At 44.8% G+C, this 15,566-nt stretch overlaps 1 protein-coding gene across 1 annotated transcript in view; it reads right to left on the bottom strand.

Annotated features, from left to right (window-relative positions):
- Positions 1–2,855: 2,855 nt before the first annotated feature.
- The window catches only part of LOC143299361 (dual specificity protein phosphatase 6-like), a 20,932-nt gene continuing 8,221 nt past the window's right edge, over positions 2,856–15,566 (bottom strand). The window contains exon 3 of the mRNA XM_076612498.1: positions 2,856–8,005. Coding sequence (XP_076468613.1) covers positions 7,578–8,005 — 428 coding nt within the window. The 3' untranslated portion in view covers positions 2,856–7,577. The remainder of the gene's footprint in view (positions 8,006–15,566) is intronic.

Here is a 15,566-nt window from a genome sequence, read left to right as displayed (position 1 = left end):
GTTTTTGCCCTTGCCCAAGTCACCTCTGGATCTGTCTGTCTGTCTCTCTCTGTCTGTCTGTCTCTCTCTGTCTGTCTGTCTGTCTCTCTGTCTGTTGACAGCAATGAAGGCATTTAGAATGAATTTACAATACTCAAGAGGCACTTTTTTTGTTCCACAGGTTTAAGTTAGTACGCATTTTACATTGAGTTGTCGTTACGTGATCACCATAATTAATGTGTACTTTTGACCTCTTTCTAGGAGGCCGGAGGCCTGGAGATTTCAAGTTCTTGTTCTTGTTCTCTGTCTGTCTCTCTCTGTGTCTCTGTGTCTCTCTTTCTCTCTCTCTCTGTCTCTCTCTCTCTCTCTCTCTGTATCTCTTTCCATCCATTCACCAACTGTCTGCTTTACACACACCACACACACACACACACACACACACACACACCCATTCCACCTCCTGCCCCCAGTCTTTGTCTCCCTGTCTCTCTGTCTGTCTCTCTCCCCTCCCCCCTCTCTCTGTCTGTATGTCTGTCTCTCCTCTCTCTCTGTCTGCTTCTCTCAATCTCTCTCTCTGTCTCTCTCTGTCTCTGTCTCTCTGTCTGTCTGTCTCTGTCTCTCTCTTTCTCTCTGTGTGTGCATCCCCTTTCCATCCATTCACCGACTCGCGGTCTTAACCCCCCCCCACCCCACCCCCCACAAACACCTTTCCCACTCCCCACCCTACCCCATTCTCTCTGTCTCTGTCTCTCTCTCCCTCTGTCTCTCTCTCCACCCCCGCTCTCTTTCCTGCTTTCCCTGCGACCCCAATACCCACTCCCCACACCCCGTCTCTCATGACCTCACTCCCCCCCCCCACCCCCACCCCTGTCCTTAATAGTTCCAGGGCCCGGCTTCTCGTTCAGTTCAGCTCAGCTCCTGTCACCTCACGCGATATCGATCGTGATAGTATCGATCTGGATTGAGTGTGTGTGTGTGTGTGTGTGTGTGTGTGTGTGTGTGTGTTGCCAGTAGGGGCTGTTCTCACTGAGTTCAGCTGGCCCGATGAGAGAGAGAGAGAGAGAGAGAGAGAGGGTAGGGAGACAGCAGGGTGCGAGAGTGTTTTGTGTGTGTGTGGGTGTGTGGGTAGGCGTGTGGGTGGGTGTGTGGGGGAGGGCGAGGGGGGAATCAGGGGAAGGTAGGTGGGGTGGAGTTGTATGAATGCATATAGTCATAAAACCTTTAAAGTTTATAAGACACAATAAAATATTAAAACATGAGCATTTTCACGAAGAGAAGAGAAACATTCGTGAACAAATTTCGCCAGCCTTGGCTACAAGATCAGTTCACTGGGCTTTGCATTTGGACGACAATATAATTATCGATTAGGAATCTGTGTAAGTATTGTTTTTTTTGTTTTTTTTACACAATGGTGAATCTCATCTTCTAAACTGTTACAGGTATCACACAGTCTTTGTTCTTTCGGTGCATTTTTTATATCTTCCGTGTTCGATTTGTAAGTCATGGGCGCTGATTCGTAACATGGTCAGTGCTTTCCTGTGTTGTGTATTTGCTGTATTCTTTAAATACGGATTCAATTTTATAATTTGTCGCAGCGTTCTTGTAAAATTCTGATTTAGATGAACTGTTTTGTTTCCGTTTCCGAGTCCAGAATTTTACATGTGCAGTTTCAAGCTTCTTGGATATAGCATACTTTCATCTTTTAGCACAATAAGTGAATTGATTTTTCTAAACATGATCTAATCCAGTGCTAGATAATACATGGCTTCTTTTCATATGTCGTGTATACAAGTAAATTTTGAGGACGCTCTAATATGTGTATTCAATAGCCAATAACTTGACATATTATTTTTAATCAATTATTGAAACTAGCCAGGGCCTGACAAGTTTCCAATATCCACACAGATGACCCGGTAATGATCATACTGATCACTGGTGACAGAGACTATTCTGTGCATGTGGGACACAGACATCCATGCAGTATAACTCAAACAGTTTGAAACAGTGTAACGACATCAAAATCATCATCATTTCTGCACCATACGAGTGCAATGGCTGACACACAATGGGGTATTTGCAATACTCTCTTCTGCCGAGCTTTGTATAACCAGGGAAAACTTCTCGATCATTACGATGTTACGGTTACTCATCACTTGTTGCCTGATGGCCACGGGCCCCGTGTGATATTCGTCTTCTGCCGCTAGTTTGCTCGGGCGGGCGGCACACGTTTATGATGAAGGATTCATTCGTTCATTGATGGATTGAGGCTTGTGTAGAGAACTCCCTTGAATGGGGTGGAGCTTTTAGGGGAAAGGGAGGTGGGGAAGGAGGGGGTGGGGGTGGCGTGGGGGGGAGGGTTGCGGGGGGGTGGGAGTTATGATGAATGGAGCATGTGTTTTGTATGTGTGTGCGTATGATGAAGTAACTTTGACGAGAGAGAGAGAGAGATGGGGGGTGGAGGGGGTGGAAGGGAAAGGGAGAGAGAGAGAGAGAGAGAGAGAGAGAGAGAGATGGCAGTAGAGAAATAGAGAGGGAAAGAGAGAATGAGAGAGAGAGATGGCAGTAGAGAAAGACAAAAAAGAGAGAGTGAGAGAGTGAGAGAGAGTGAGTGAGTGTGTGTGTGTGAGAGAGAAAGAGAGAGAGAGTACGAGCAGGTTCATTCAAGAACTGTTGTTTGGTGAACAGAAAGACACACGCACACACGCCCGCGCGCGCGTGCACACGCACAGAGAAAGAGAGAGAGAGGGGGGGGAGAGAGAGAGAGTAGGGGAAGAAGTGTGTGTGTGTGTATGTGTTATGTTTCATTCACACGGAAGAAAAAGTCACAGAGAGAGGGAGAGAGAGAGAGTGGATTTCACAACCACACGCACACCAGATTATTCTTCAATAATGTTTTTTTTTTTTTCATTTTACTTTTTTGTTTCTCATCAGTATAAAATATATCTTACAACATCATTGTCAACAAGATACACTATCTCATTTTTTCTTCTTTTTTTTTTCTTTTTTTTTTAATCTTCTTCTTCTTCAACAAGCAACAAATCCAATACAAACAAAGAAGATGCTCAAACTCCTTCTCACTTCACCCTCAGTCAAAAAAAGGCTGTTTTTTTTCTCCCCAACCTTACTGCCCGAACAGCAACAAATTTCCAACCAAAAAAAAAACCCAGTCTGCCTTCCAGACAATAACTGTCTACAAGCCATTCCATTCCAGAGAAAAAAAGCAGCATCTTCAACAATGGAGAGTGAGAACCAGGACGTCCTTAAAAAACATAAATATTAAAAAAAAAATAATAATAAAAAAAAGAAAGAAAAAACCCCGAAAAACCAACCCCACAAAAACCCAAACCAACGCCTTCTTAATCCACACACACACACATACTTTTTTCCCTGCGCATAAAAACAAATCCTCCCCCCCCCCCCTCCCCTCAACCCTGCCTCCCCCCTCCCCGTGGTCAAAACACAAAGAAACAAATGTCCAATTTAGAAAATAAAGTGCTAAATCAATGGTGGAAAACCTGTTCTTTGGTAATATTGCAGTTAATTGTTTACTGCCTGAATTGTGCGGGTGTGAAATTATAAGGTGGTGGAGGAGGGGGTTGGGGTGGGAGAGAGAGAATAATAAAACAAAAGGATATTCTGTTTGCAAAGGGAAAAAAATTAGCCCCTCATCCTAAAAAAAAAAACACACAAAAAAACAAACAAACAAAAAAACAACAACAACAAACAAACAAACAAAAAAACCCCAAAAAACAACAACAACAACAACAACCGATGCACGCAGTGATTTTTGAAAAAGGAACGAAAATGATTACATGATAACACAAAAGAACAGTTTTCCTTAATTTGGTTTGAAAAAACAAATCTGAAGATTCCCCATTCCGAGCTTTAGTTGGAGTGGTTCTCACCAACTAAAAGAAACATACAGATTGTGAAGGACGTCCCAGTTCAGACAATGTCCAAGAGAGAGAGAGAGAGAGAGAGAGAGAGAGAGAGAGAGAGACACAGAGAGAGAGATATTTTAAAGAAAAGAAGAGATAACAAGAAGCCCCCAAACAGCAAAAGGTGATGAGCCAAGATGAATGAAGAAGCTGCTGCTTACAAGTTCTGTATTTCAATTTCGGGGCCTCGCAACACCAGAGAGATTTTGAACTTTGACAGCAACAACGTTGACAGTGAAGGTGAGACAACGTGAGTTGTGGGGGGTGGGGGGTTCGGGGGGAGAGTGGGGGGGGGGGGGGTAGGGGAAAGGGGGTGAGGGGAGGAGAAAGGTTGAAAAAAAACAACCCCAAAACAGACAACCACACCTTCAGAAGTGGTCCTGATACGATGGAGTTGGAGTGAGACAGACAAGAAGTCAGTCAACCAGCAAGAGTCCAACAGGCAAAAAAACAAAACAAAATAAAAAAACCCACAAACAACCAAAAACAAAGCGACGCTGTCTTCAAGTCACACAACTCCTCTGAACGAGGAAAAAAGCCACACCTTTTTTTTCTTTTCTTTTTTCTTTTTTTGGTTGAAACAAGACCCCAAACGCCCTTTCTTTCTTTCCACTGTGTCCAAACCCTGGGCTTCCATCTCTGTTCCTCTCTCTCTTCCCCCCTCACCTCCCATCCCCACGCCATGCCACATAGTTCTTTGGGGGGAGAAAGGGGGAAGGGGGAACGGGTTCATAAAAAAAATTCAGACAGTTTGTGCAGGAAAAAATACATTCAGCATTGAAAGCATTTTTTTTTTAAACAATGACACTGTCATTTTTCTTCTTACAGCATGAAATATTTTTTCCCCATCAAGGGAAAGTTTTTGTTTTTTTTCCCTTTTCATTTCAAAACCCATGTAGAGAAAGCATACATGTAAGAAAAGGAAAAGAAATATTCAAATAATGTAAAACAGTGGACAATTTTTACCAAAGCAAGCCAAACTTCTAATATACAACGTTTCTCTACTTTTGTCACATTCTGTAATCACGTCAGACAATCTTTAGATAATCAGTCCAACTCTGCGCGCGCGCGCGCGCGCTTGTGTGTGTGTGTGTGTGTGAATGTGGCTTCATTTGAAGGGTATATTCAGTAACTTCGGGATACAGAAATGAAAGACAGCATTCTTTCGAATCCTTTTTTTTTTTTTTGCAAACATATAGCTTACAGAGGAAATGCCCCAATGGCAAAAGAACCACTATTTTAACATCTTCTTCATTCTCCAACATTACTTGTTTGTTGTTGTTGTTGTTTTACAAGAATATAAATTTATCCTTTTTATAAAGAAAAAAGCCTGCATCATCTAATTTTGATGTAGATTTCGTATGCTACATTACCTTCTAAAAAAAAAAAAAGAAAAAAAAAGCGTAATCGACAAAAATTACAAAACTACAAACTGTAGAAACATAAAATATCGGAGGGTTATGTTTGTATATATATATATAAAACAGAAATAATTATGATGGTGGTGATCGTGAGTGAGAAATTGAATTTAGGGAGAGACGGGGTTTGTGGGGGGGAAGGGGTGTGTGTGTGTGTGTGTGTGTGTGTGTGTGTGTGTGGGGGGGGGGGGGGGTAGAAGATTATCAACCTCTTTTGTCGTTTGAAACACTGGGACTAAAAAAAAGTTCTATGCATAAGAAAATAATAATAAAAAAATTTTCAAGGACGAACATGTCGTTTGTTCTCTTCATTTAAAAGGAAAAGAAAAAAGAAAGAAAAAACAAACGTCTAGCATTCTAGTGAGCACTACATAGAAAGTGATGCTGCTTGTTTTTCTATCTCCTTGATAACACAGCGAATAACATCTTAACACAATGCACGCGGTTTGTGCCATCAACAATTAATTCTCTTGGGGAAAACCCACACAAGATGGCCGAGAGAGAGAGAGAGAGAGAGAGAGAGAGAGAGAGAGAGAGCTCATCTTCACGATCCGATGAGACAAAAGGTGGATGGACAAGACATGAGAAATGAATGAAATTCCAAAACTTCATCAAGCCAACAACAGACTGGCAAAAAACAAACATACATACATACAATAATAGCTGCCAATATGAATGCCTCCTTTTTCGAAAAAAAAAAAAAAAAAAAAATGTTGTAGTACACGGTGTTGTTATTATTACGTCAGTTATCGTCATCAGTTTGAAAGACTTTTTTCCCATTGACACACACACACACACACACATATATATATATATATAATTGTTATAATATTAAACAAACAGGCAGGACATTGGTTGTATCATCAAAATTCTCCAAACAGCTTGCTTCATAGCAAGTAGCTACTCTCACACATTATTTCTGTAGCACATTAATTTGTGGAGGCCAGAAGGTTTCAAAAAAAAAAAAAAAAAAAAAAAATCCAGCATCCACAACCTTTCTTCGCACAAGGATCTTTTTCTGTTCTTTTTTTTCTTCAGCCACTTGCATCAATAGCACAGAATGTTTTGCTGAATGTAGATTGTTTTGGCATTTTGTGCCTCTCTCTCTCTGTGTCTCTCTCTTCTTCTTCTTCTCCACACGAAACACACACACACACACACACACACACACACACACACACACTAGCAAGTTTCCCTCTCAGCTACCGAACCACACACCGAGTATTAATTAACCAACAATTTTTTTTCTCTTTTATAAAAAAAAAATCTGTACATCGGAAGACTTTGTTTCTTTCAGCGGAAAAAAAAAAGAAAAGAAAAAGAGGCTGACCTTTGGTTGATGGGTCAGGCTAAAAATGTCACAATGTCTGTGTGTGTGGATGACAATACAGTCCATCCCACTGAACAGTTCAGTCTTTGGGGGAAGAGGTGGTGGGAGGTGGTGGTGGTGGTGGGGGGGGGGGGGGGGTCATACAGGGCAAGTACACAAAAGCCACCAATGCCAAACCGTCCCACGTTGCCATTCCACACACACACACACACACACACACACAACCAACAACAAAAGTTCGTACACAAACAACTCGGTTCCACCAGCAACATCCTTTTCTTTTTCCTCAAAAACCTTTCAGGACGGAACCGTTTTATTTTTGTTTGTTGTTCTGTTGTTTGAAAAGGAGGAACGGTTTACAGGTAGGTAGGATGGAGAACCTATAACCCCCCCCCCCCCCTCTCTCTCTCCCACCCACTCACCCCCAAACCTCCACCTCCCAACAACAGGTTCCCCCTTTTCCCTCCACCTCCTCCCTCTCTCTCTCTCCTCCCTCCACCTCCTCCTACCTGTCTCTCTCTTTCTTCTAACCCTCCCCCGCCTCTTCCTCGACCTCCACCCCTTCCTCCCCCCACCCCCAAAGCAAGCAACACAAGAGTCCACATAAACAGTTTCGTGGCCTGTCCTCAAGGATTCGCAGGTCTCTCTAGTAGAAGGGCCAGGAAGGGAGAAAGGAAGGAAGGAAGAATGGAAGGGAGGGAGGAAGGAAGGAAGAAAGGAAGGGAGGGAGGAAGGAAATCGGACACCCCCCTCCTCCACCAAAAAATAAAGAAAAAATAAAGGCTTCCTCCTTCAAGGACAACACCTTGGTATTATTTCACTAACGACAACAGTTCTCCCACAAAATAGTGGGGGTGGTGGGTTGATGACAGAACCCCCCCCCCCCCCAACACACACCCCCCTTGTCCTCTTTCAAACCGGGCTGACTTGGAAGGGGGGACTGGCTTTGTCGCAGGTGGAGGAAGAGGATGTGGAATCGCTGTCACTAGCCGGAAGACCCTCATCGTCAGCTAAAGAGGAAGAGGAGGTGGGAAGGTGGTGGTGGTGGTGGTGATGATGAAGGTGGTGGGGAGATGGCGACGGGGACGGGGACAAGGGTGGGTGGTGGTGGTCGGGGTGATCGGGGTGGTCTGTGACGAGCGCCTTCTCGTAGTCGAGCAGCTGCCCCATGAAGGTGAAGTTCGGGGAGATGTTGGGCTTGCACCTCTTGACGAAGTCGTAGGCCTCGTTGAGGCACATGGACTGGCGGGACATGAGGTAGGCCACGGTGACGGTCACCGAGCGGCTGATGCCCGCCAGGCAGTGCACCAGCACCCCCTGCTTGGTCTGCCGGGCCTCGTCTGGAAGAAACACACACACCAGAGAAAAGAGGACTTGGATTAGTCTGCTGGGATGGCGGTGGTGGTGGTTGTGGATGTGCGGTGGTGGTGGTTGTGGATGTGTGGTGGTGGTGGTTGTGGATGTGCGGTGGTGGTGGTTGTGGATGTGTGGTGGTGGTGTTCGGAGTGTATTGGTTTCGTTTTGAGTTGGTGGACTGGTAGCCACAGAGAGAAAGGGGGGGGGGGGGGGTGGGAGAGAGAGGGGGGAGGGGGAAGAGAGGGAGAGGGGAGAGTGGGGGAGGGAGAGAGAGGGGAGAGAGATGGAGGGTGGGAGAGAGAGGGAGAGACAGGGGAGAGAGAGAGAGAGAGAGAAAGAGAGGAAGGGAGAGAGAGGGAGTGGGGAGAGAAGGAGAGAGAGGGTGAGAGAGGGGGGAAAGAGAGAGAGGGAGGGAGAGAGGAGAGAGAGGGTGAGAGAGGGGGAAAGAGAGAGAGGGAGGGAGAGAGGAGAGAGAGGGTGAGAGAGGGGGAAAGAGAGAGAGGGAGGGAGAGAGGAGAGAATGATGGGGGAAAGAGAGATAGGGGAGAGAGAGAGGGGGGAGAGAGGGAGAGAGAGAGAGTGGAGGAGAGAGAGACAGACAGGGGAGAGAGAGAGAGGGAGAGGGGACTTTGATTAGTCTAGGGGTGGTGGAAGGGTGTTGAAGACAGAATGAATGAATGAATGAATGAATGAATGAATGAATGGTTTATAAAATTTCATATAGGCCTTTGCCCCTCATGAAATTGGAAAGGGTGTCAGAAAACACTTTTGAGACCAGAGAGAGAGAGAGAGAGAGAGGGAGAGAGAGAGAGAGAGAGAGAGAGAGAGGGAGAGAGAGAGAGAGAACAGACACAAACAGACTTGGCACAACAGACCGACAGAGATGTAAACGAGCCCACACAGACTGTACGACTCGTGTAAATATTATTCTAACCGCAGCTTTCCTTTTTTCTTTCTTTCTTTCTTTCTTTTCTTTTTCTTTTTTTTTTTTTTTTTTTACTACAGCGCAGTTTAGTCAGTGACGCACCAAAACTCCTCATGATTTAAAACAAACACACGGGAGCGAAAAAGGAATGACGGGAAAACAAACTACTAAAAACTACTATCAGTAACAATCCTGGTTGCGATCGCCCTGCACGAAAACTCCATTAAAATAAATGCCTTTATCTTATTGTTATAGACAAAAAGAAAGGTTTCATTTGTGTTTGCACTAAAGACAGGTGGAGGGTGGTGGTATGGCGTGGTGTGGGGACGGAAGGGGGGTGGGGGTGGGTGGGTTGGTTAGGGCGGGAATGCGGTAGATAGTTTTGAATACATGCTGATAAATAAATTATTTATATACTACGTAAGTGAGACATGCTGATATTTTCGTGAGACAGAAACACAACACAACACACAACACACACAAAGAGTGAGAGAGTGAGAGATATATAATATATAGATCTCTCTCTCTCTCTCTCTCTATATATATATATATATATATATGTGTGTGTGTGTGTGTGTGTGTGTGTGTGTGTGTGTGTGTAGGACAAATGTGTGTGTGTACGCGCGCGCGCGCGCGTGTGTGTGTCACTCTGTGCGAGAGAGAGAGAGAGAGAGAGAGAGAGAGAGAGAGAGAGAGAGAGAAGCCTCCATTCGCCCCTTTATTAACCCCAACCTCACCCCCCCCCCTCCATATCCCCCTCAACCCCCACCCCCATCCTCACCCTACCCTCCTCCAACCCCAACACACCACTCCTCACCCACCCACACACACACACACTGTTTGCAGTCCCCTTTATTATTTCTCTCAGTTCCGGGCTGAGGCACTGGCAGCAAACAGCGCGGCATGTGCGACGAGAATAGCAGCACACACTGGCAGCAAGTATGCCAGCAGTATGAACGTGGAATGAATTAAGACCAGCTTGTGCGCACAGCGGGTGAGTGTAGTGTAGTGTAGTGTAGTGTAGTGCAGTGTAGTGCAGTGTAGTGTAATTTAGTGCAGTGCAGTGTAGTGTAGTGTAGTGTAGTGCAGTGTAGTGTAGTTTAGTGCAGTGCAGTGTAGTGTAGTGACTTGCATTGCCAGCTAGCAGAGACAAAGAATAGAAAGCACGTGCTCTCTCTTCCCCCCCCCCCCCCTCTCTCTCTCTCTTGCGTGCAGAGTGTACCTAGTGTAGTGTAGTGTAGTGTAGTGTAGTGTAGTGACTTGCATTGCGAGCTAGCAGAGACAGAGAATAGAAAGCACGTGCTCTCTCTTCCCCCCCCCCCCCCCCTCTCTCTCTCTCTTGCGTGCAGAGTGTACCTAGTGTAGTGTAGTGTAGTGTAGTGTAGTGTAGTGACTTGCATTGCGAGCTAGCAGAGACAGAGAATAGAAAGCACGTGCTCTCTCTCTCTCTCTCTCTCTCTCTCTCTCTCTCCTGTGTTTACAACACGTGTGTAACCAGATGTATACAGGTCGGTGACCTTACATTAAAAGTTCATGGTACTGAGCGCTGTGTGTGTGTGTGTGTGTGTGTGTGTGTGTGTGTGTGTGTGAGGGACAGACAGAGAGAAAGAGAGATAAGAGAAGTATGAGAGAGAGAGAAGCGGTGGGGGGGGGGGGGGGGAGGAAGGGACAGGGGTTTGGGAGTGCAAACTACCCGTACCACAAACCAGGCTTCGCTTCCCATATATATATATATATATATATATATATATATATATATCCACAGAGGCTGGATGAGAGAGAGAGAGGGGGGGAGAGGGAGAGAGAGAAGAAGGGATAGATGTAATGGGAAGACAGAGAGAGACAGAGAGAGAGAGACAGAGAGGTGGCGGAGCGAGAGGTGAGGGGAGGGAGGGACGGAGGGAGGGAGGGAGGCGCAGTGGGAGGAGGAGGAATGGTAAGAGGTAATAGAAAGGCAGCACAGTACAGCAACTGACAGAAGAAAAACACTGCCCCCCCCCCCCTTACCCTCCCCTCCTCCCTCCCCCAAGAGCGCTCTTATCTTTGTTGACACTGCTTGTAGAACTCGGCACAGAATGGGCGTTTACCTTGTGACCCGTTGCCTTTTGTTTTCGTTTCATTTTAAAATTAAGTTCATAATAATACTGACAATAACAATAATAATAGTAGTAATAACAATGTATTTGTGTGTGTGTGTGTGTGTGTGTGTGTGTGTGTGTGTGTGTGTGTGTGTGTGTGCACGTCTGTTAATGTATGTTTGTGCTTGCCTATGTGTGCGTATGTGTTGAGGGTAGCTATTAGGTACATATGTTTGTGTTAAAATGTGTGCATGCATTGTGTGTGTGTGTGGGGGGGGGGGGGGCATGTGTGTGTGTGTGTGTTCAGTCAGTGTGTATGTAACATTGATATAATGTGTTATGTAAGTACATGTAAATGTTTTGTAAGGCAACCAAGAGCAGATTTCTGGATAGTGTGCTGTATAGGTATCCATTATTGTTATCATTAATAATAATAATAATAATAATAATATAATGTAATAACATTATATTATTATTATTATATCATTGCTATTGCTGCTGCTAGTTAAGTGAGGGCGTTTACAATTGCTCTGTTTAAAAGGGGAGAGAAAGAAAAGGTGTTGTTATTAGGATTAAGCCACACGTTTCTTCCCCTCTCTGCCCTGGACACAGTGAATGTCAATACACTGCCCCTGGTGGCAATGAAAGGCAATGGGGCCTTCCACCTATCAACACTTCAAACTTCTTCTTCTCCTTCTTATCATCATTATGTATGTTGAGATTCGAACCCACGCCCTCAGTATTGGCAGAAGAGCTTCTATTAAAACAAACAAACAAACAAAAAAAACCTGTTCTGTCACATTCCTTACTATTAATTTTTCTTTCAGAGTTGTTATTATCATTATCATCATTATTATTATTACTGTTACTGGTGGTGGTGATGTTTTTGTTTTGTTGTTTTTTGTTTGGTGTGTGTGTGTGTGTGAGTGTGTGTGTGTGTGTGTGTGTGTGTGTGTGTGTGTGTGTGTGTGTGATCCAAGAGCCTTCTTTTTCTCTGCCACACACCCTTTCAATGCCTTCTTTGTGATGTTTACAGCTCTGTCTCATGGGACAATGGCTCTTGTGGGTGGAACAGGTCTGTATGCCAGCACTGTGGTAGTAAGATATCAGAAATCAAACTCCGCTAAAAAAAAAAAATGGAACTCCTTGTTGTTATTATACATAATAATAACAGGGACAAACTGCATGATGATCTCTAACTTAGACTGAGAATAAACTTCTGCCACAAGTCTATTTCATCTTCTATTTTCAAACTTGTGTCTACGAATAAACTCCTTGTTACAACTCTCAGTTTTGTCAAAGTTCTAAAAACTTAAATGTCTCAGAATAAACTCGTTGCCTGCAACTGGTACGGATGGATAGCACTGCGGTTATATTCAATTTGGGTGCCAGACTTGATAAAAGACTAGTCCTTTTTTTTAAATACAGAAACGAGGACTCTCACAGTGACTGCTCCTTTTAGCTGTGTTGGCGTTATCTCTCCAGCCAAGCAGCCACTGAACTCCCTCCTCCATTCTCCCCTCTCTTGCCGGCACACACACACACACACACACACACACACCTCCATCATTCCATCTGGCCCACCCCCCTTCATTCCTCCTCCCTCCCTCCCTCCCTCCTTCCTCATCCTCACCCACCTCCTCTCCCACACCCATTCTAATTCCCTGCTAGCTGAGTCTGCTCTGTGAATGTTTACAGGCCACCTCTCCCCCCGCCCCCACCCCCTCCCCCAACCTCCTTGAACCCTCCCCCCTCCCCTAGACCCTCTCCTCACCCCCCCTCCCCCCCCCCTCACCCCACATCCCAAGCCTTTCGTTCCTTGCTTCTCTGGCAGCGAAAAGACAGCTGCCCACAGATGTGGTGCGGGGAAGATGCGTGGTGTGTGTGTGTGTGTGTGCGTGTGTGTGTGTCTGTGTGTGTCTGTGTGTGTGTCTGTGTGTGTGTGTGTCTGTGAAAGCCAGAGATAAGGAGGAGAGGGGAAGCAAGGGATGAAGGCAGGAAGGAAGAAAGGAAGGAAGGAAGGAAAGAGGCAGCGCTATAGTGAGTGCAAAGAGCCATGACGATCTGGAGGAGGAGGAAGAAGAAGAGGAAGGGGAGAAGAAGGAAGAGAAGAGGAATAGAAGAAGGAAAAGAAAGAAGAGGAGGAGGGGGGTAGGGAAGAAAGAGGAGAAGGAGGAAGAAGAGGAGGAGGAGGAAGGGGGTAGGACAGAGGAGAAAGAGGAAGAGGAGGAGGAGGATGTCAAGAATGAAACGTGATGGGTTGTTTTCAGTACCGCGGATCCGGTCGTTCTCGGAGTTGTGGTTTTACTTATTGCCTGCACGTCACTTGTCCGGTTTGCTTCGTTGTAATCATACGAGCTGTACATGTACATACAAGCTGCCACTGTGCAGTGCTTGCTTTATCTTTGCTTCATGTCTTCAGTGACTGGAAAACATGGGGGGTGGGGGGTTGTTAATACGGGGGATCCTAAATTCCCAGTGCTTCGTGTTGCTGTTATAATCCAGATACAGTCATTGTTATAACCGTATTTCATTGGTCAATTCTGAAATCGGGCATGCAGCCTTTCCGGTTCCTGACGCAGAACAGAATGAGGCACAGCTCCGTCTCTCTTTGTCAGGGGCATCGCTAGAACAGGTTACCTATGTAAATGTATCTGCTTCAGAGACTCTGGACGGACCACAAACAGGTTGGTAGCAAGACCTGTAAACATTATTGCTGTCTGTACGTCTCAGGTAGGTATCGTTGACAGGGGTGACTGGTCCTGGGGCAAATTGAATGCCCGGAGTATTATAATTATCGTGAATTCATTCTCTCTCTCTCTCCCTCTCTCTCTCTCTGTTATCAAGCAATTAGCAATTTACTGATACAAAGCTTTCCAAATTAGAAGAACAATGATTATGAAGTTAAGTGACTGTGTGTATGTGTAGATATACATGAATAAGGAATGCTGGTTAATGTGTTGTTATTCATACTTCTGCAATGTTCGTTGACATCACCGGTTCATGACGGGCCATGGCCTATATTGAGTAAAATATCCGTCTCTCACTGTGTGTGTGTGTGTGTGTGTGTGTGTGTGTGTGTGTGTGTTGCTTCATGGAGCTTTCATGACAGCCTCCCAATGTAATCGATAATGTTAGAACCAGAATCAGTACTGTGGGCAAATAAAATCGATCATGGCAGAACTAGTACAGTACAGTGGGTCATAAATGTGTGTGTGTGTGTGTGTGTGTGTGTGTGTGTGTCTGAGAGTCTTGTGTGTGGTGTGATGATGGTGGTGGTGGTGGTTGTGTGTCAGTGTGTATGTGTGTGTATATATGTTATATGTGTGTGTGTGTGTGTGTGTGTGTGTGTGTGTGTGTGTGTGTGTGTGTGTGTGTGTGTGTCTGAGAGTCTTGTGTGTGGTGTGATGATGATGGTGGTGGTGGTTGTGTGTCAGTGTGTATGTGTGTGTATATATGTTATGTGTGTGTGTGTGTGTGTGTGTGTGTGTGTGTTAGAGACAGACAAGACAGAGTGAGGGACAGAGAAAAGAAAGGAATGGGAAGAAAAAAATCCTATCTTTTTTTTTTTTTTAATATATATTGTTGTTGTTGTTTTCTTTCCCTTCTTCCCTTTCCTTCTTTCCTTATGAATTGTGTGTATGTGTGTGTGTGTGTGTGTGTGTGTGTGTGTGTGTGTGTGTGTGTGTGTGTGTGTGTGTGTGTGTGTGTCCACAGCCTCCTCCGCCTACTCCTATACACGTGAACATCACTACGATTATGTATTATATGTTAAAAAAAAAGGGTGGGTGTGTGTAAAGGTGCTCAAGGAAGAGAGGGAGAGGGGGTAGTAGAAGTTTCGTGTGAGAGAGGGAGAAAGAGATAGGGAGAAATAAATAGAGACAGACAGACAGACAGAGGCAGGCACACACACACACACACACACACACACACACACACAGAGAGAGAGAGAGAGAGAGAGAGAGAGAGAGAGAGAGAGAAACAGGTACAGAGAGAGAGACAGACAGACAGAATCGATTTATTTTCAAACAGAAACAAAGACAGATACAGAGGGAGCTAACAGCAACAGAAGAGCTTCTGACGCGTTCTTAATTGATATATATATATATATATATTTTTTTTTTTGTATACGGATGATACATTCGGTAGAAGATAGTGATTAATAATTATTCTGCGCTTGAAGTATAGGGGCTCGAAATCTTTCTTTTTCTTTTATTTTGTCTTCTTTTTCTTTGACTTATATAATCCATTTCTGATTTCCACTTTTAACATGTAATGATGTATTAAACTGAATCAAAATATCTATTTGTGTGTGTGTGTGTGTGTGTGTGTGTTGCGTGATGTGGTGGTGGTGGTTGTGTGTGTGTGTGTGTGTGTGTGTGTGTGTGTGTGTGTGTGTGTGCACATTGTGTGTTCAATGTGTGTGTGAGTGGGTGTGTGAGGGAGGGAGGAGAGGGAGAGATTAGACAATTGAATCTTTCTCTCTCTCTCTCCCTCTCTCTCTCTTGTTGAGAAAATAGTATCTGTTCTAACTTCCTCTAT

Source organism: Babylonia areolata, chromosome 25, assembly GCF_041734735.1.
Source record: "Babylonia areolata isolate BAREFJ2019XMU chromosome 25, ASM4173473v1, whole genome shotgun sequence".
Classification (NCBI taxonomy): domain Eukaryota; kingdom Metazoa; phylum Mollusca; class Gastropoda; order Neogastropoda; family Buccinidae; genus Babylonia; species Babylonia areolata.
This window is presented reverse-complemented; position numbering and strand designations above follow the sequence as displayed.